Here is a 22,500-nt window from a genome sequence, read left to right on the forward strand (position 1 = left end):
CCAGAGAGAGATACCCAGAGTGACCCAGGGTGACCCAGAGAGAGACCGAGAGACCCAGAGAGAGACCGAGAGAGAGATACCCAGAGTGACCCAGAGTGACCCAGAGAGAGACCGAGAGACCCAGAGAGAGATACCCAGAGTGACCCAGAGAGAGACCGAGAGACCCAGAGAGAGATACCCAGAGTGACCCAGAGAGAGACCGAGAGACCCAGAGAGAGATACCCAGAGTGACCCAGAGAGAGACCGAGAGACCCAGAGAGAGATACCCAGAGTGACCCAGAGAGAGACCGAGAGAGAGATACCCAGAGTGACCCAGAGAGAGACCGAGAGAGAGATACCCAGAGTGACCCAGAGAGAGACCGAGAGACCCAGAGAGAGATACCCAGAGTGACCCAGAGAGAGACCCAGAGAGAGAGATACCCAGAGTCACCCAGAGTGACCCAGAGAGAGACCGAGAGAGAGATACCCAGAGTGACCCAGAGTGACCCAGAGAGAGACCGAGAGACCCAGAGAGAGATACCCAGAGTGACCCAGAGAGAGACCGAGAGACCCAGAGAGAGATACCCAGAGTGACCCAGAGAGAGACCGAGAGACCCAGAGAGAGATACCCAGAGTGACCCAGAGAGAGACCGAGAGACCCAGAGAGAGATACCCAGAGTGACCCAGAGAGAGACCGAGAGAGAGATACCCAGAGTGACCCAGAGAGAGACCGAGAGAGAGATACCCAGAGTGACCCAGAGAGAGACCAAGAGACCCAGAGAGAGATACCCAGAGTGACCCAGAGAGAGACCCAGAGAGAGAGATACCCAGAGTCACCCAGAGTGACCCAGAGAGAGACCCAGAGAGAGATACCCAGAGTCACCCAGAGTGACCCAGAGAGAGACCGAGAGGCCGAGAGAGAGATACCCAGAGTGACCCAGAGAGAGACCGAGAGACCCAAAGAGAGATACCTAGAGTGACCCAGAGAGAGACCGAGAGACCCAGAGTGACCCAGAGAGAGACCGAGAGACCCAGAGAGAGATACCCAGAGTGACCCAGAGAGAGACCGAGAGAGAGATACCCAGAGTGACCCAGAGAGAGACCGAGATACCCAGAGTGACCCAGAGAGAGACTGAGAGACCCAGAGAGAGATACCCAGAGTGACCCAGAGAGATACCCAGAGTGACCCAGAGTGACCCAGAGAGAGACCGAGAGAGAGATACCCAGAGTGACCCAGAGAGAGACCGAGAGACCCAGAGAGAGATACCTAGAGTGACCCAGAGTGACCCAGAGTGACCCAGAGAGAGACCGAGAGACCCAGAGAGAGATACCCAGAGTGACCCAGAGAGAGACCAAGAGACCCTGAGAGAGACCAAGAGACCCAGAGAGAGATACCCAGAGTGACCCAGAGAGAGACCGAGAGACCCAGAGAGAGATACCCAGAGAGAGACCGAGAGACCCAGAGAGAGACCGAAAGACCCAGAGAGAGATACCCAGAGTGACCCAGAGAGAGACTGAGAGACCCAGAGAGAGATACCCAGAGTGACCCAGAGAGAGACCGAGATACCCAGAGTGACCCAGAGAGAGACCGAGAGACCCAGAGAGAGATACCCAGAGTGACCCAGAGAGAGACCGAGAGACCCAGAGAGAGATACCCAGAGTGACCCAGGGAGAGACCGAGAGACCCAGAGAGAGATACCCAGAGTGAGCCAGAGAGAGACCGAGAGAGAGATACCCAGAGTGACCCAGATAGAGATACCTAGAGTGACCCAGAGAGAGACCTAGAGACCCAGAGAGAGATACCGAGAGACCCAGAGAGAGATACCGAGAGTGACCCAGAGAGAGACCGAGCAACCTAGAGAGAGATACCGAGAGTGACCCAGAGAGTGACCGAGAGACCCAGAGAGAGATACCGAGAGTGACCCAGAGAGAGACCGAGAGACCCAGAGAGAGATACCGAGAGTGACCCAGAGAGAGACCGAGAGTGACCCAGAGAGAGATATCGAGAGTGAACCAGAGAGAGACCGAGAGAGAGAGGGACCGAGGGACAGAGAGAGAGGGACAGAGAGAAATAGAGACAGACAGACAGACAGACAGACTGAGGGGGAGGGGCCGAGGGGGAGGCGCCGAGGGGGACGGGCCGAGGGGGACGGGCCGAGGGGGACGGGCCGAGGGGGACGGGCCGACTCTCAGGGCCAGTGTTCAATTAAAATTATTTTTACTTCCTGTTCAGTTCTGAGCAGTTTGAATATTATTATTTTTTTTCAATCAGTTTCATTCATTATGTTCTCAAGAGCTTTCTCCTATTATATTACGAAGTCCATATTCAGGGGTCATGGCGACTTGTCCAGTCGACCCGTTGTCCCCTTAAAACAGGAAGTACTTTTGAAAGGCTTTTAGAAGTCCATAACACGAACTAATTTACCGCATTTATTCCTGGTTGTCCAATGAACTATTTTTGTGCGTTAAAATAAATTATTACAATAGTTGGGGTCTTTTCATGAAAATGAAAGTTATCAAAACAGTGAGTTTTGGTCATCGTCCGTGTTCTCCACAGAGTGTCAGAGATTAACTAGTGTTCGCCAATGTTCCTAACCCTAACATCATTGCCAAACATTCCCAAGTCTTCTATTCAACCATTCTTACACTTTATACAATCTGCTTGTTTAGAATCAAAAGTCAGTTGTTGCGCTATAATAAAAATATATTTGAAAAATGGGCTAGATGAGATAACACAGCAAACGTGTATACAATTATGTCACAAAATAGCGGTGATGTTGTGTTACGACTCCCCCTGATGGTAAGATATACCAGGGAGTCGCAACTATCACAGCAGAAAGATTCAGTCAAGGATGAGTCGGACACACTGAGAGTAGCCTTCAGTGATTATTTATTTACAAGAAAGTCTACCAAAACCTAGACTACGGGATAACATAGGGGAAGCAAAATATACTAAAGTGGCACCCTCAAATAAACACGGTAAAAACCATCCTCCCAGACAGGTGTTCAAATGAACACCCACAAAAATACAGGAAATAAGGCCAAAGGGTGCCACTGTCAGAACTGATGTAATCAAAGTCTAGACGGGAATAAACTATGTGTATAAATGTACCAAACTATATGTATACCCCGTGGTATCTAAACTTATCTCAAGTCCTCCTATGCAACCCAAAATCATTAACTTTGTCATCATAAATACTCAACATAACAAGGAGTAACGTACTCCCAATATCAGGTGAAGCTGGGGCAATCAAACTTTACTTAACACTAAACAATTTGCTTTCTAATGAAAGAAAGGACTCCACTGCCTCAGTATTTACAATCACAGGCAGCCAATTGAGTCAAAGTCAAGAACGTAGAATGAACTGACAAATAAAAAGGTTTAAATAAGGACAGGAAGTGAATCTTGATTGGAGGAGGGATGATCTGGAAGTAGTCACAGCTGTGTGTGCCTGGGCAAGGCTTTGTCACAGGGGTGGAGCCACAGCTTAATGTACCTGCAGATGAAATGAAACAACACACCCTACTACATAGTGTTTGTCCAGGCTGACAGCCGTAACATGTTGCGTAGTTCATGCAACTAACTTCAGGTGGAAATTACTAAGTGGAAGCACTGCAGTGTGTGTTTGTAAATGACGCGGAAAGGCATCCTGCCTTACGAACAATCATGTAAAAACAACATGTTAGGTTCATCAATAATTATACTTTAATATGATTATAAACCAATACAAGGGGACATCTGATTAATTTTATATGTGTAATTAATTTGGCATCTCTGATGATAATCTTGCAAGAGAGAATTCATTCTGACATTGTCCTCGTCACAAATGAAAATCCCGGCGAGTGGCAATTTCTCCTGCCCATATAAGGCCACAAATTGAAACAATTTCAAGGTTATTGATTAATCCAATTGCGTAAACAAGAACAACAGCTGTAACAATCATCACATATCAGGTATTCAATAATAACAATAAACTCAAAACAACTCCATTGGAAATTAAACAAACAAGCCTCCACTCGGCAAAACAATTCCATACTATAGCGAAAAGAGCGTCACTATTTACAACAATATGCGAGTAATCACGGAGGTTGTTGGATAGCGATCACGCTGCATCACTAATTTCATAAGTGTCCTTCCAGGTCTGCAATCCAGTAAACAGTCCTTGGAACGAGGACTCAGTGACATTTTACGATCCCGAGCTCGCCCCAGACAAATTGTAGAAACTCTTATACAAAAATGATTAAAGGCACACACATATATATGAAATAGTATTACAGTATAACTCCAACCCAACGATTGATACATTTACTCTGCTTTCAGCCTTAACACATAAAACTACTTTAGACACTTAGAGAACGTGAAGAAATTCAATCACTTGTATATTACAATCCAACAGTCGTGACAACATTCCTTGTTTGTTTCAGAGAAACTTGCTACCAGCAAGCAGATGAGAATGCCGTGTACACTAGTGGAGACACTGGGGAATCAAATCAAAGTCCTAGTAACAATATTGGTAAGTTTACAGAAAACAAACAAACCATATTTGACTTAAAATAAGAAAATTGAAATTATTTTTTTTCAAAACTGTTTTAGGAAATAATCTACAATGCCTTGCCTCATTCAATCATCACATGAACTAGACTGTAATATAAATAAGTTTCTGCTGCTCTGCACTGTGCCTTATAATTTGAATTTGTATAGGGACCGACACCTCTTCTGAATTTGACAATTCATCCCAAAGTGGTACCAATCCAAGTAAGTGGTGGAACTCAAATTACTAGGTTATAAATTTCTACCACTCTTAAGTTGTGAAAATAAGATATTTGCATCATTTTTTTTCTCTTAAATAAATAACTTAAGTTGACCAAAAAGGGTTAAATAATAAATGATGAATAATGTGCTTTTCAAAATAGAACACTCGTGGCTCGTATCATCAATATAATCGACGATTTTCTCGTAACTCGAACAAACGTTTCGCATTGAAATGACCTAAACACAAATTAATTCGTTCCAACCCTCTGGAAAAACACCAAAAACAGGATATTGGATTGGATTTTTTTATTTGTTATAATTCACCATCTATCAACAAAGTAACACATAACTAGTGGTTTAATATTACTAAAATGTGTGTAATATTACTGACATTATACGAAATTGTACAGATTTCGTAGGGGAGAGAGAGAAAGACGGACAGAGAGAGTGGGGGTAGGGAGTTTATTGCACGGCAACCCTCTCGTCACATAACAAACAAATTTAAATGATCTTGGATTACGATGCAGACACACTCGAAAATAAGTTTAATCGAACCTAACACTAAACTTGATTTAATTTTGCTAGACATTTTGATACCTTTCTTCTCCCGGGTTGGCTCTTTTTGACCCACCTCCACACTGACTTTCAGTCAATATCGAGGGTTGTTTGAATTTGTATGGCCTTCAAAATATTCCCAAATGATGCCCACAAATGTCCACACAATAGGATAACGCACAACCACTTGCAGCTCTACACACTACGCACCTCAAATCAACTCTTTGCACACTTACAATAATCTTTTCTATTCACTTACCAAAATGAAATCAATATGATTGCTTTTGCTCAAATTCTAATATTACAAACTAACCAGCATCAAATGTGTGTTTGTTTACTACTATAGCATATTTCCACAGCTTCAACAGAATTTTTACACTTTTATTTTCTAGACATTCCCAAGCATAAACGTTTTACGGCGCGTATTGTTTTGATTCACGCCTTAATTTTTCTTTGCCTCTTAGCTGGCAAAGAGACACACTCACGCACATTTTCCCACGCGTGCGCGTGTTTTGCAACTCCCGCGCCCACGGTAACTTAAAATCTTATTTAAGTATTCTTATATTTTGATAGATATATTTATCATTCTGTCTTTTCTGGGCAAACTACGGCCCGCGGGACACATACGGCCCTGTATGCTTTTTAATCCGGCTCGCCGAGAAATAAGTTTTTGTTTTTTCCCCAAGATCGCGCCGTCACGCGGAAGCCAGTGGCAGTAGCTCTGTCCACTCTTATTTGTTTTTCGCCCCTCTTACTTTTTTTAAATTACATTTTAATTTTTTTTAATACATTCCTTTTTACTTGTACTTAATACTTTTTACTTTAATGATGAGTGATGAGTATGTTAATACTTTAGTCCTTTTTTCTGTTTACGTTTCATATGTACTGTTAACGGAGGCAGTTTTTTATATGTATTGTATCTTTTGCTGACCCGTCCTATCTGTCAAATTTTTAAAGTCAATGTGGCCCCCTGGCCGAAAGGTTTGACCACCCCTGGTCTAGTATCATTAAGGTCAGCCTGACCCTGGCTCATGAACGAACACATGTTGCTATCTGCCACATCTGTCATCTAGACTAACAGGTGCCTCAATATTCCACAGTACCCTCAGGATCAACTTAGATATACAGTGGGGCAAATATGCATTTAGTCAACCACCAATTTGTGCAAGTTATCCTACTTGAAAAGATTGGAGAGGCCCGTAATTGTCAACTTGGCTAAACCTCACCCATGAGAGACAGAATGTTGGAAAAACAACCCAGAAAATGAAATTTTTTTGAATGATTTATTTGAAAGTCGTTGGAAAATAAGTATCAGTTCAGTCTAAGTATAAGTTCATCTCAATACTTTATGCACGTGTTGTTGGCAAAAACAAAGGCCAAACATTTTTCTGTAACTCTTCATGAGCTTTTCACACACTGTTGCTGGTATTTTGGCCCATTCCTCCACACAGATCTCCTTTAGAGCAGTGGTCTCAAACCGGTTCCACATAGGACCACAGTGGGTCCTGGTTTTTGTTCCAACCGATCCAGTAATGACATTTTAACCAATCAGGTGTCTTCCAAATTAGTAGCACCTGAATCTAATTAACTGATTGCACTTGCAAAAGGTATCCTTGTTGAGTTGGAATGAAAACCTGCACCCACTGCGGCCCTTTGAGGACCGTTTTGAGACCACTGCTTTAGAGCAATGATGTTTTCGGGCTGTCGTTGGGCAACACGGACTTTCAACTCCCTCCAGAGATTATCTGTGGGGTTGAGATCTGGAGACTGGCTAGACCACTCCAGGACGTTGAAATGCTTCTTACGAAGCCATTCCTTTGTTGCCCTGGCTTTGTGTTTGGGATCACTGTCATGCTGAGAGACCCAGCCACGTCTCATCTTCATGTCCTTGCTGATGGAAGGAGATTTTCACTCAAATACATACAATACATGGCCCCATTCATTTTTTCTTTACACAGATCAGTCGTCCTGTTCCTTTTGCATAAAACAGCCCCAAAGCATCATGTTTCCACCCCATGCTTCACTATGGGTATGGTGTTCTCCGAAAACCTGTTTTTCTACCAAAAAGTTTTATTTTGGTTTCATCTTACCATAACACATTCTCCCAGTCCTCTTCTGTATAATCCAAATTCTCTAGCGAAGAGCAGACAGGCCTAAAAAAAAAAAGGATGTAACTGAAATGCAATTGAAAGTGGTTGTGAGCTCTTGAATATGAATAATATGGAAACTGATGGTGTCATATTGCTCATGGAAAAAACATTTACATTCAAAAATTGTTTTTGTTTTCAAATGCAATTTAAGGAAATCCATTGCACAAAAGTATTGCCAATTCATTATTTGTCCTGTTATTCTCCTAAAGATTATGGGAGTATTGGAGCCTTTCCCATTTGTCAGACAATGGCTTACTTGCCATATTTGAAACTGGAATTATTTTTCGTGTTTATTATCTTTTGTTGTACATTTTTGTCTCGCTGAGTTCACCCGTACATTTTCCTTTAACGATGATATTTGAACTCTGTATGTCTTGCAGTCCCCAGCTTCTGCAGTACAGTTGGAGTTGACTGGAAATCTCTGACCACACCAGCCTGCTTGCCTCTGACCACTGACTACTTTCCTGATCGTCAAATGCTACAAAATGACTACACTGAAGGATGCTATGACTTATTGCCACACAGTGATCTGGAGAGGTCTCTGCAAGCATTTATTTTCACTCAATCATACCGCATGCAAAAATTATCCTACTGTTTTATTTATGCACATTACATATAATTTTCTGAACTAATTCAGTGTCTGCTATTAAGAAAAATTACAATCTTAGATTGACAGCCGTTTTAAAGGAGCTTGAATCTTTAAAGGCCCATAGATAGAATAATCTTTCAGCTATCATATTGTGGTGAACACATGACACACAAAGTTAAAAGGCACTGTTCCAGTTGAGTACATTTTTTTGTTTTGTAAATCTAATTAACTTATCTGTACGGCAGTGAATTAATATGCAAAACATATGGCACCATGCATGCACACTATAACTGTCTTTGGCATAAATGCTTGCTTATTTTGCAGGTTAGCCAGCTTCTGTTTATTTAAAAAGGCAGCATAAGCCAAATTGATTATTTAACTATGTGCTCATGTTATTTTTTTATAAACCGTCATCCATCTCTATTTGAAATGAGGTAGTTCTCCATCAAATATGCCATGTTCCATCCAAACAATGTCAGGGTTGCTGTGGGCCTCCAGAGAAATGATGCCTTTTGTGAAAGCTCAAACAACAGTGCAGACAGGGTAGCCCAAGTTTCCATAATACATTCACAAATTGGCGGTAACTTCCTGCCTCACAGTAAAATTGTGTTCACCATCTGTCATCCATTTCTCCCATAACAGTCGGAACTTCACTTTCAATTTATTTATACCTAAGTCGAGCAGTTGCTTCTTCTTCTTGACTTGATGAAGCTCGTTTTCCAACTTGTCCACTTATTAGTTCATCTTGACTTGAACAACCTTTACAGAAGTTGTTACCCACATGTGAAGCATGGGGATGGAAACATGATGCTTTGGGGCTGTTTTATGCCAAGGGAACGGGACGACTGATCTGTGTAAAAGAAAAAATGAATGGGGCCATGTATCGAGAGATTTGAGTTAAAATTTCCTTCCATCAGAAAGGAGATTGAAGCTGAGACGTGGCTGGGTCTTTCAGCATGACAATGATCCCAAACACAAAGCCAGTGAAACAAAGGAATTGCTTCGTATTTCAAGGTCCTGGAGTGGTCGAGCCAGTCTCCAGATCTCAACCTCATAGAAAATATGTGGAGGGAGTTGAAAGTCCGTGTTGCCCAACGACATCAGCTAGGAAAAATATTTGAGTCTACCCATTTACTATACACTATGTTTAACAAATCGGCGGTGATTGACATCAAAAACATTTCAGATGAGAAGGGTAGTGATGGTTTGCTGTTTTTTTTAAATTATTACGTTTTGAGGTTGTGGGGTTACCATTGAGCTGGTCACCGATGCATCAGGCTTCAGGCATATTTGATTTATTTTGATTTTCCGCACATCTTACCTTCAAAATAATCACAAGAGCCCTGGAGCCTATCCCTGCTAACTACTGGCACTAGGCGGGAAAAAAACTGAATTGGTGGCAAATAGTCAAAATGATATTAGTTTTTTAAAAACATTGATTAAAAAAAATTCTGACAAAAACAACAAATAAAATAATTACTCAAATTCTAATTATTTTATGGAGCAAGTCGGGCTACAGCAGAACAGGAAATGTGTATTCAGCAGTATAAATGTTGCCGATGATCTAATTTAACAAAATTGCACTTAAATTTTGTTGGTCGTAATATTACTGGTTCTTTACAAGGTGACCATGTGAGACATGCTTATAGTTGTCATTAATTCTAATTGCGATATGACACATATAATTATCTTAACTACCAATGCAACAAATTATGTAGTAGTAGTAGTAGATTTGATTCTAAACCACATTAGTATTCACTGAATGTCACTAAATAATTACCATATTTACCCACAGCGCTTTTGTCGGACAAAAAATGATGACTGAATCGAGGGTTCAGTATATCTACCATATTTACTCGAATGTAAGCCACCGTGTATAAGCCGCACCCTCAAAACTGCCTTAAAATTGTTGAATTATTTATTATTCCCTATTTTCACCTCCATATTCATGGTATTAATAGGGAGTACAAAAGTGTTACCCTAAAGGAAAAATCTTAAGAAAAATCATCATAAGTGGTATTTCTGAGATACTGTATGAATCATCTCATTTTCTGAATCGCTTTATCTTCAGTAGGGTCGTGGGGGGTGCTGGAGCTAATTCCAGCTGTCTTCGAGCCAAACGCGGGTGACACCCTAAATCGGTGGCCTGCCGATCGCACGTGACCGGACGTTTGGTCGCCGGTCTTTTGTTCCTTTTTGGTGGCCGGTCTTTTGGTCGCCAGTCAAATGGTGACAGAGAGTTTACTGTTGAAACCAGCTCTCAAAATTATATTCAGGAGAGAGTTTAATTTCTAAGAGAGAAAGTTTCATATCTAAGTACTGTTTAACATCGAAGTACTGTTTAACATCGAAGTACTGTTTAACATCGAAGTACTGTTTAACATCTGAGTACTGTTTAACATCTGAGTACTGTTTAACATTGAAGTACTGTTTAACATTGAAGTACTGTTTAACATTGAAGTACTGTTTAACATTGAAGTACTGTTTAACATCGAAGTACTGTTTAACATCGAAGTACTGTTTAACATCGAAGTACTGTTTAACATCGAAGTACTGTTTAATATATAAGTACTGTTTAATATATAAGTACTGTTGAAACCAGCTCTCAAAATCATATTCATGAGAGAGAGTTTAATATCTAAATAGCTACTGTTTTCAACAATATTAGTTATTGAACTCTTTCTCTTAGATATTAAACTAAGACCGGCCACCAAAAGACCGGCAACCAAAAGATACCAAAAGACCAGCGACCAAAATTCCCAGCAACCCGATCGCAGGGCACGAGACGGACAACCATTCACACTCAGAACTAGGGGCAACTTAGAGTTTCCAATCAGCCTACCATGCATGTCTTTGGAATGTAGGAGAAAACCGGAGTACCTGGAGGAAACCCACGCAGGCCCGGCCGGGATAACATGCAAACTCTACAAAACAGATGGGCATGACCTGGATTTGAACCCATGACCCAAGAGCTGTCAGGCCAACGCGATAACCACTCGCTCCAACGGGCTGCTCTGTATGAATCAAAAGCACATTGTTAGGGTCAATATCATAAGGAAGTTAATATGCCCATCCGTCTTTGTAAATTCCAAATATCAAATTATTGAATTTGAAAAAAGAAATAAGTCTACCTTGATTAGAACCTCATGCTTTTTAAATACAGAAATCACTATTTTCTTACCAGAAGTTTAAGATGTTGTGGCAGCCATATTGCTTCTAATGGCAAGCTATCTATACTTTCGATGGTTTATAGTCCAATAGGTGTCACTTTCGAAAAAGAAATAACACATAATAAAAAACTGGATTCAGTCAGAGCACGTTTAACTAGGTTTGGACTAAGTAAGATGGCTGCGCCTGAGCTACCATATTTACTCGCATATCAGCCACACCCTGGAAATTCCCTTGAAATTTTAGAATTTTACAAAGAAATGTTGTTTAGCGTTTTATCTGTTTGAATTTTCTTTATTTTGAAATAAATAGGCTGCATTCGCTTGCGTTATGACGTGACGCAATGGCGCTGTGACATCATCGTGTCACGGAGCAGTCAATTTGCAGGTTTGTGCATGTAATGTTTCCTGGATTAAATCATCTTTTTTTTTTTTTTGTCCGACAAAAGCGGCTTAAATATGGTAAATAGGAATGTACATGTCCTGTTGAGTTCAAGCGTGACTACCTTATGTGGCTATTATTGTAACACTTTTAGGCGAGAAGATGATGTTTTGGGGATGAATGCTACGCAAGTGTTCGAAGAGTTTGTCTGTCAGAGGTTGATGCAAGGTTACCAGATCATTGTCCATTCTAATAGGCGGAGACCACAACCCTCATTGGCTACTTCACTTGGAAGCAGTCCTTTATACACAAGAGGTAATTACAAGTTTCTTGAACTACATAGGAAAACCTAAGTAGGAAATTCATCTTTAAAAAAGTTCTTACAACTATGGTTGGATGTTGTTGGTATTTAAATGATACATATTACTCGATGTTAAATCCTTCTGGAAAAAAAAACACAAAATTAATATTAAAAAAATAATAATAATGTATTAATATCTTTGTATTTTTCATTTTCGGGGGTCCTTAGAAACCAAATCGAAATTGTTTTGCGATAAACACATGCCCACACTATATTCGGGTACCTCGTAGGGGCGTGCCTTTAGCGTCTGACCCCATCCACGTCTGCCTTCTCTCCATATAAGAAGCGTGTCAGCAAGAAGTGCTTTGGAGCTAACACATGGCGCTCCGTATCATAAGGTCCCCTCCTTGTCTATTTTGGAGAAAATTTAAGACTTTTTAGTGCACCTTATAGAAATAGAAAATACAGTAATTCATTCAAATCCTATGGAGAAACAAAAAACAGGATATTGGATTGCAAAAACTTGTAACAACAAATAACTACTGGTTTAATGGTACTAAAATTAGACAAATTTCGTGGAGAGGAAAGAGAGAGAGTGGGAGCAAAGAGAAAGGTGCGGACTTTGGTGCGGCAACATGCTCGTAACATAACATAAACAAATTTAAATTAACTTGGATTACGATGCAGACACACAAATAAATAACCTCACATTCAACTTTCCGTTTTTTCACAACTATTAAGCGCGTCATATTTTTAGCCGCAATGTCAACTAGTGCTATTTCTATATTTTAGACACACAAAGGACACGCCGTTCTTTTAGACGCAACCAGGCATGGCATATATATGCCGCAGGGACTGCTGGGATATGTAGTTTTGTCAATACACCCATGATGACGGCGAACACACTAAAAACATGTTTTAAAAAGGCAAAGGAGGCAAAACTGAGTTCGGTTGTACATAATTAATTTTGATAATGCACTCACTTCATCACCATCAAAGTCTTCATTTTCGGTGCCTGAATTGAACAATTGCTCAAATGAGTCCAGAACGCCGGGTCCCCTCTCTTAATTCTCAGAGTCGACGTCAGTGCCAAGAGTTTCCTCGGAAATCTGCCGGCTTTGGCAAAAGCTCAAACAACCGTGCAAGCTGTTGGGTCTGAAGTAACAGATCAACGTAATTACCAACCGTGCACCAAGGAAAAAGGAGGCAGAGACTGTGTTATATTTTAAAGGCACCGGCCGGCGGAAGAGAGGTCGAGGCCCGAGGTGGTGTCTCGCGCTCGGCTCGGTGGTTCTCTCTTATCTTTCAAGGTGAAGGATGCCTTTATTGAAATTCAGCATGATGTCTTGGAAAAGTACAGAAGTTGAGATTATAGGATTCATGGAAAAATACAACAGTTGAACACTGAGGCGAGTTGAAAAGATAATATAGACATCATGGAAAATCATAACACTAAGACAGAGACCATAGACAGGATGTTCTTTAGAAATGCACATTATATTAAGACTCCTGTTTTAAGCAACTTCACACAAGCAGACACTTTCACCCAGGTGGCCATTGTAGTGTATGAAGCTCGGCGCTGTCTGCCACCCTTTGTGAAACTGTGTTCACCAGCAATCATCCACTACTCCCACGCCGCTCATAACTTGGCCTTGAAAGAGAGCCCTTGGTGCCAATTACCTTACATGTTGTCAGTTAACCTATCATAAGCATCCAAAGCCATGACCAATTTTAAGAGGCCCCATGGGCATTTGGTGAATTCTCATTCTAAATGTTAATACAGTAATCCCTCGAATATTGTGGTTCATGTAGATCAGACATGGCCACGATAATCAAAAAATCGCGAAGCAGGATCACCCCTATTATAACTACTTTTTCTATTGCTGAGTCCTAGTAGAAAGCTAAGTAAGCCATCGCTTACAAGTTTTTTGACAATACAGTGTTACCTTGATTTACGATCGTAATCCGTTCCGAGACTGTGATCGTATGACAAGCATATCGTAACTCAAGCGGACATTTCCCATTGAAATTAATAATAATTAAATCAGACATAGGCATTGTCGTCATCATTGACTCGACAAAAAGCCTAGTAATCATCATACCCTCAGCTGCGTATGACGGAATTGTATAGTGCTTCTCCACAGGTCCGCCATCTCAGGCAAGACCCCTTAACTGACATATTCAGACTTGTTAGCACTCCGCCACGATGGAAATATCGCATCACCTCTTGAGCGCCATCAATCCGGCGACTGCAAGTTGCCTCACCGATGCTAACAAGAATAAAATGTATCACTTACCTCTCACTGTCTTACTTACCCTCCCTCAGTTCACCTGTAGAAGGCAGATCCACGCCAAAAATTGTGGGTAATGGATCGGGCGTTTGTCAAAAAAATACTAGGAAGCGGGGCTCGGAGTGGTTGTTGTCGTAGCTTAGATTAGCCGCAATGGCCGCCCGGCATCCGCTCCCCTGCCTCCTTTCTCTTCGCCGTCTACGGCGTACTTTGGGTGGGTTGGATATCCTCGGAGATCCTGGAGGTCTCCGGATGTTCTTGGGGATATCGAAGGTCAGTCCGTAGTAAGTTGTGAAATTGGGTGTCTTGCCTTTCAACGAACGAACTGGAAATTGTCGTCATAAGACAAGAATGTCGTAAGCCAGAGCGGTCGTATGACAAGGTTCGACTGTATGTTGTTTACGGGGAACTTTTGTTAGTAGGCCACTTAATGTACACTATACTGCAGGACAGGCTTCAAATGGCTCGGTAGTCAGGCAGATGTGTTTGATTAACAGGATTCCAGTTAATTGAGTAATCAATACATTTTGTCATTATTTGTATATTGTTTTTGTCTCAGGTTTGGTGTCACTGCGTCGAGGAGATGAAGAAGAAACACTCTACTGGCTAAGTATGGGTAGGGCCTTCCATAAGGTTTCCCTCAAAGACAAGATACTCACAGTGACTCGATATTTGCCAAAGTAAGTACTTTGGCCTTTTTATATCTTTTCATACGTGAATGCATGCGCAAACTTGTACATCAGTATGCATGTACGGCTAGACTAAGACAGGCAGAAATAGAGACAAAGAGAGACAGTCAGAGAAGGAAAGTGAGAGACAGACAAACTGACAGACAGACAGACAGACAGACAGACAGAGAGAAACAAACAGATGGAGATAGACGGACAGATGGAGAGAGACAGACAGATGGAGAGAAACACAAACAGAACGAGAGGCAGACTGACATATGGAGCGAAGCAGACAGACAAAGACAAGATACTCACAGTGACTCGATATTTGCCAAAGTAAGTACTTTGGCCTTTTTATATCTTTTCATACGTGAATGCATGCGCAAACTTGTACATCAGTATGCATGTACGGCTAGACTAAGACAGGCAGAAATAGAGACAAAGAGAGACAGTCAGAGAAGGAAAGTGAGAGACAGACAAACTGACAGACAGACAGACAGAAGGACAGACAGACAGAGAGAAACAAACAGATGGAGATAGACGGACAGATGGAGAGAGACAGACAGATGGAGAGAAACACAATCAGAACAAGAGGCAGACTGACAGATGGAGCGAAGCAGACAGACAGAGGTTTAGCTGTCTCTATAGATAGATGGAGAGAGATATTGTTACAATCCCGTCGCGTAATGCGACGCGATCGGGGGGGAAGGTGAACCCAGGTGCGGAGACGCCGATGGAAAAGGGGAGGCAGTTGCGTTGCATTTGTTGCTACATACAGAAATGAAACATGCAGCGTGGCGTGGCGTCAAGAGAACGGCATGACAAACGTGGAAACTCAGGGGAACAAACCAGACGATCCGACAACCCTTCAACAAAAACCATAATGCTTAAACAGCCAGGAAAACCTAATCACCTAATTAGCCACGGCTGATAACAATCATGACATCATGCCAGGAGGGGCAATCAAGCCACTCCTGACAGATATAGAGGGAAAGGGATAGATATATAGAGGAATAGATATAAATAATATAATTGAAATGTGAATAAATGTCTTTTAGATACCCATATGAGTCGGGTCGTATCCATTATAGCTACAGCTTGTGCCCGCCACATGTGGATGCCCAGTTTGTCTCTTGTTGGGTGGAGTTTGCACATGAAAGGCCCGAAGAATATAAATGGAATTACTTGGACCAGTACATCTGCTCGAGTGGAGCTGAAGACATCAGGTATAACTTCATCTACATAAATTTTTCATGAAGAAAAAATTGACACCAGATTAACATTTACAAAGCTTTTTAAGTCACGTCCATGCAAAAAATTCAAACATAAGTAGGCACAGTAATGTTTCAATAATTTGTATTTTATTGTTCTTTTGTGGGGCTGCCCAGTGGCGGGAGTGGTTAGTGGAAAAAAAAAATGAAAATCAGACAGGCATTGTCGTCATCATTGACTTGACAAAAAGCCTAGTAGTCATCATACCCTCAGCAGCGTATGACGAAATTGTATAGTGCTTCTCCACAAGTTCGTCTTCCCAGGCAAGACCCATTTATGACATTCATACTCTCCCCCTGCTCTCATGCTCTCCGCCTCCTTGAGCGCCATCAATCCGGCGACTGCAAGTTGCCAACAAGAATAAGATGGATAACTTACCTCTCATTGTCTTCTTACTTACTTAGTGTGACGGCCTCACAGCCCTATGGCCCGAAGACTGCTGGATTGGCTCCCCCACCCTCTGCCCGGACGTTTGGTTGCCTGGGCGTTTGGTCTTCCCGGACGTTTGGTCGCCGGACCTTTGATCGCCGGATGTTTGGTCCTTATTGGTCCGAAGTCTTTTGGTCGCCAGTCAAATGGTGACAGAGAATAAGTACTGTTAAAAACAGCTCTCAACAAGAGTTTAATATCCAAATATCTTCTGTTGATTCATGAGAGAGAGGTTAATATCTAAGTACTGTTTAATATCTAAGTACTGTTGAAACCAGCTCTCAAAGTTATATTCCTGAGAGTTTAATATCTAAATATCAACTGTTGATTCAGGAGAGAGTTTAATATCTAATTACTGTTTAATATCTAAGTACTGTTGAAACCAGCTCTCAAAATTATATTCACAAGAGTTTACTCTCTGTCACCATTTGACTGGCGACCAAAAGACCGGCGACCAAACGCCCGGCGACCAAACGCCCGGCGACCAAACGCCCGGCGACCAAACGCCCGGCGACCAAACGCCCGGCGACCAAACGCCCGGCGACCAAACGCCCGGCGACCAAACGCCCGGCGACCAAACGCCCGGCGACCAAACGCCCGGCGACCAAACGCCCGGCGACCAAACGCCCGGCGACCAAACGCCCGGCGACCAAACGCCCGGCGACCAAACGCCCGGCGACCAAACGCCCGGCGACCAAACGCCCGGCGACCAAACGCCCGGCGACCAAACGCCCGGCGACCAAACGCCCGGCGACCAAACGCCCGGCGACCAAACGCCCGGCGACCAAACGCCCGGCGACCAAACGCCCGGCGACCAAACGCCCGGCGACCAAACGTCCGGGCGACCAAACGTCCGAGGACCCTACCACCCTAATAAGGAGCAAAGTGGTTCAGAAAATGAGATGATATTGTTCTATTATGGGCTTTTCATGTATACACAGTTCAATTTGTATTTGAACTGCTATACAGTAATACCTTGACATACGCGGAATTTGAGATACGAGTAAAATTTCAAGCAAATATTTACCTTGAGATATGAGAATTTTTGCGATTTTGATACAGCGAGAGGCTACTAATGATCTTTCTCGACGCATCTCCCCCGTGCAAAGATCTCTACGAGCACTGGGCGGAACATTTTTCCGTGTTTTTTATTTTGCATTAGTGCAGAATTGAGGGGACCACAATGGATCCAAAGCAAGTCGGTGCAATGAAGGATAGTGCGAAGAAAAGGCGTTTGATGACAATCGATATTAAGCACGAAATAATCTAAAAACATGTAGTATTTGCGTGATTGAGCTGTCTCGCCAATACGTAGGGAGAAGCAGGAGGTCCCCCCCGAAAGCCGACGTGGAATACAATAACCTCTTTGCCTTGGTTATTGCACAAGAAAGTTTAAATTTAGTGTAACATAATACTACACTAACAAGTGTGTGTATAAGAATCTAAGTTCATTTAAGTTCAATTTAAAGTTTGTTACATTACAAACCCATCGGTTAAATGACTTTTTTCTCTCTTTTTTCTCTGTCTGTTTCTCTATTTCTCGCTCTCTCTCCCCCATCTGCGAACTCTCCGTTGTATAGAGAAATGTCTCAATTTATTATTTATCATAGCTATTTGTTACTGTTAGTAGATGGTGAATTACAACCAATAAAAAATAATCCTTTGTGATATCCAGTTTTTTTTTTTTCGGAGGGTGGGAACAATTTAATTTGTATTATAGAAAAAGGAAAAAAAAACATCCAGAAATCACAATGAATCATGTTTTAACGATGTAGAGGCATACCTCTACATATAAAATTAATTGCTTCCAGAACTTTTTTCGTAACGTGAAATGTTTGTAAATATTTCCCGCATTGCATTTGTAAGGTTTTTAATCGCTTAATAAGGGAAATTGCAATCATTAATAAGGGGAGCATTTAATCGAGGTGGACAGGTATGTAAGATAGAATCTTGAAATATGGATAGTGTTTTTGTGGGACAGCCAATTGAATTGAATTGGATGCTTGTATTGTCATTATATGATTGATGAACTGAGAGCCCAGTAGAGGATAGCGATGTTCTAAAGCAGTCGTGCCAAACTCAGGTTTGTTCGCGGGCCGCATTAACGTCAACTCCATTTCATGTGGGCCGGACCATTTCAGATCTAACATTTATATTTACATATGTTTTAAATTGGATTTAAAGAACTGGATCAAAAGCCCCAAATAATCAGTGTTTATAGATCTAAAGCAATGTTTATTTGAGGGTTTTTTCTTAGTAATGAAAATTTTCTTTTAATAATTTTTCTCATTTCAAATGAAAACAAAATATATTTTTTAATTATGTTCAATATTAAAATGGAAAACAAAAAAAAGATATACTTATTTTTAGATCTTATAAAATGCGCTTTGAACTAAAAACAAAATAAATAAAATTGGATTAAAAAATTGCAATGATTGATTTTAAAACGGGGAAAATCAGGAAATGTATTGTACATCTATAATCATTTGAATTTGATCCTAAAACAGAGAGTCGGCACTCATGATTTACTTTCTCGGGCCGCACAAAATGATGCAGCAGGCCGGATTTGGCCCCCCGGCCGTCAATTTGACACCTGTGTTCTAAAGTGAAAATCAATGCATCCGCCACAATATAAAAAAAAATAAAAAATAACAGATAAGGAAGGCATTTACTTTTTGGGGGATTTCTTAACTTGGATCTTTTTTGTCTCTCAAGTCACCCATTTGCACATAAAAAAAATTGTAACCGGAAAATATGGTACCTAGAGGCATTCATATGTACATAGGAGTGCCCCAACATACGAGTAATTTGAGCAAATATTTGCCTTGAGATACCAGACAAATTTTGAGATACAAGCATTCGAGCAGCCTGTGGCCAAGCCGCAAGAGACTCTTTGTGATTTTGGCACACTGTCTTTCTCGGGACATCTCTCGTGCAAAGATCTATATGAGCATGTTGCATTTTTTTTTTGCGTTAGTCAGTTCAGTTTGCATGTACATAAACAATGAATGGTGCCTAAACAGTTGGATCATTAACACTGACTGCTCCCCGGATTTAGCGCAATTGGCGGTACGGTGCAAGCCCTTCTATCTACCCAGGGAGCTAACGATTGTCATTGTAATGACTGTTTACATCCCACCGGATGCTAACATTTGCACAACACTTAGCCTCCTGCTAGCGACTGTAAACGAACAGCAGCTTGGCCACCCCAATGGAATTCTTATTATTGCCGATAACACCACTTTGGTCGGACTCATCTCAGCAGGGGTTGAGTTGCCCTTCAGAGATGGTGGTGTCTGGTCAACAATCTCACACTAAACACCATGAAAACTAAGGAAATGATCCTGGACTTTTGCAAACACAACACAGATCTAGCTCCACTCTTCATAAATGGAGTATGCGTAGACAGGGTCCAGTCCTTCAAATTCCTGGGGGTCCACGTCACGGACAAGCTCTCCTGGTCTACCAACGCCACGGCAGTGGTGAAGAAGGCCCACAAGCGACTCCATTTCCTGAGGGTACTCAGGAGGAACAACTTGGACACTAAGCTTTTGTTACCCTTCTATAGAGCCACTGCAGCGATCATCCTGTCATACCGCATTAGTGTGGTACGCTGGAAGCATGGCAGCACACAGAAAGGCCATTCAGAGGGTGATCAACACTGCCCTCACTGGATGAAATTACCAGCCCTTGCTACCTCAGCAGAGCCAGGAACATTGTCAGGGACCAATACCACCCTGGTCACAACCTGTTCCAGCTGCTGCCCCCTGGCAGATGCTACAGGTCTCACAAGGCACAGACAAATAGACTTGTGGACAGTTTTTTTCCCACAGCCGTCAGGACTCTAAACTCGAGTTAGCACGTCATAATCCCTTCTGTGCAATAACTTCGGGGTGTGCAATAACAATATGCAATATCTTTGAAATCTGTGCAATATTTTAGAATCTGCAATATTTTAGAATCTGCAATATTTTAGAATCTGCAATATTTTAGAATCTGCAATATTTTAGAATCTGCAATATTTTAGAATCTGCAATATTTTAGAATCTGCAATATTTTAGAATCTGCAATATTTTAGAATCTGCAATATTTTAGAATCTGCAATATTTTAGAATCTGCAATATTTTAGAATCTGCAATATTTTAGAATCTGCAATATTTTAGAATCTGCAATATTTTAGAATCTGCAATATTTTAGAATCTGCAATATTTTAGAATCTGCAATATTTTAGAATCTGCAATATTTTAGAATCTGCAATATTTTAGACTCTGCAATATTTTAGACTCTGCAATATTTTAGAATCTGCAATATTTTAGAATCTGCAATATTTTAGAATCTGCAATATTTTAGAATCTGCAATATTTTAGAATCTGCAATATTTTAGAATCTGCAATATTTTAGAATCTGCAATATTTTAGAATCTGCAATATTTTAGAATCTGCAATATTTTAGAATCTGCAATATTTTAGAATCTGCAATATTTTAGAATCTGCAATATTTTAGAATCTGCAATATTTTAGAATCTGCAATATTTTAGAATCTGCAATATTTTAGAATCTGCAATATTTTAGAATCTGCAATATTTTAGAATCTGCAATATTTTAGAATCTGCAATATTTTAGAATCTGCAATATTTTAGAATCTGCAATATTTTAGAATCTGCAATATTTTAGAATCTGCAATATTTTAGAATCTGCAATATTTTAGAATCTGCAATATTTTAGAATCTGCAATATTTTAGAATCTGCAATATTTTAGAATCTGCAATATTTTAGAATCTGCAATATTTTAGAATCTGCAATATTTTAGAATCTGCAATATTTTAGAATCTGCAATATTTTAGAATCTGCAATATTTTAGAATCTGCAATATTTTAGAATCTGCAATATTTTAGAATCTGCAATATTTTAGAATCTGCAATATTTTAGAATCTGCAATATTTTAGAATCTGCAATATTTTAGAATCTGCAATATTTTAGAATCTGCAATATTTTAGAATCTGCAATATTTTAGAATCTGCAATATTTTAGAATCTGCAATATTTTAGAATCTGCAATATTTTAGAATTTGTGCAATATTTTAGAATTCACCTAGCTGGGGTGTGACTTTTTATACCTTTATACTACTATCTATGGGTTTTTTATAACTGGGAAAACACTTTGAAAAGCTTAGAGTAGCACCACCAATTCCATTATACGCAGCTGTGTATGATGACAAGAAAGGCTTTTGAATTGAATTGAGATATTTCCAAGCAGCTTGGTGAAAAAAAGATCCACCTTTGGAGCAATTATTATAAAATCAATGAAACTAAAAATGATGGTTAATCTCAATCGGATTGGAACTCCCTGTTTTTTTTTTTTTTCGTTTATTAAAACTGTAATTTCAAACTTGACTGTTTGCTTTCCTTTGTCCATGCTAGTTTAATCGACTCTCTTAAGTTCTGGCGGACAAGGTTCCTCTTGCTTCCGGCTGGAGGAGCTCGCCGTATGGCTGACGGAGATGGGCACTGGGATGTGTATGGAGATGGATCTAATACAGGAATGGGTATTGGCGATTGGGTCCTGCTAGATAACTTCATTCGCTTCATTGAGGGGGTCAATCGCATCCGGCGGCGTCATCGCTCTGACAGAATAATCAGAGTAAGTTTTATTTTTACACACAGCAAAATATACACAATTTAATGACTTATCAGGATTTGCAGTGGTCCAAAAGGCTCCAAAACGTCTAGAAAAATTGTTAGGACCTCCCGAATTTCGGATACAGTGTAGATGTGCTTGTATATATATGTATGTGTATGTATATATATATATCACCAACACAGTTACCTATTTATATATTTATTCATGTATTTATTTATTAACTTACTATTAAGTACCCATTTGTGTATAATGCCTTTTCTATTCCTGCACCCTCACCCTCTTCCTATTGCAACAAAGAAATTTCCCGATTACGGGATGAATAAAG

General features: G+C 40.8%; 1 protein-coding gene across 5 annotated transcripts in view; it reads left to right on the plus strand.

The window, feature by feature from the left end:
* Positions 1–22,500, plus strand: part of depdc5 (DEP domain containing 5, GATOR1 subcomplex subunit) — a 162,742-nt gene that overhangs the window by 74,741 nt on the left and 65,501 nt on the right. For all 5 annotated transcript variants that reach the window (XR_013327305.1, XM_077723785.1, XM_077723784.1 and 2 more), the window contains exons 24-30: positions 4,405–4,493; positions 4,682–4,735; positions 7,818–7,974; positions 11,730–11,890; positions 14,727–14,847; positions 15,894–16,061; positions 21,956–22,175. Coding sequence is in view for 4 of the 5 variants with exons in the window: in XM_077723785.1 (XP_077579911.1) it covers positions 4,405–4,493; positions 4,682–4,735; positions 7,818–7,974; positions 11,730–11,890; positions 14,727–14,847; positions 15,894–16,061; positions 21,956–22,175 (970 nt within the window). In the remaining variant the exon portion in view is untranslated. The remainder of the gene's footprint in view (positions 1–4,404; positions 4,494–4,681; positions 4,736–7,817; positions 7,975–11,729; positions 11,891–14,726; positions 14,848–15,893; positions 16,062–21,955; positions 22,176–22,500) is intronic.

The sequence above is a fragment of the Stigmatopora nigra genome, chromosome 9 (genome assembly GCF_051989575.1).
Source record: "Stigmatopora nigra isolate UIUO_SnigA chromosome 9, RoL_Snig_1.1, whole genome shotgun sequence".
Taxonomy (NCBI): domain Eukaryota; kingdom Metazoa; phylum Chordata; class Actinopteri; order Syngnathiformes; family Syngnathidae; genus Stigmatopora; species Stigmatopora nigra.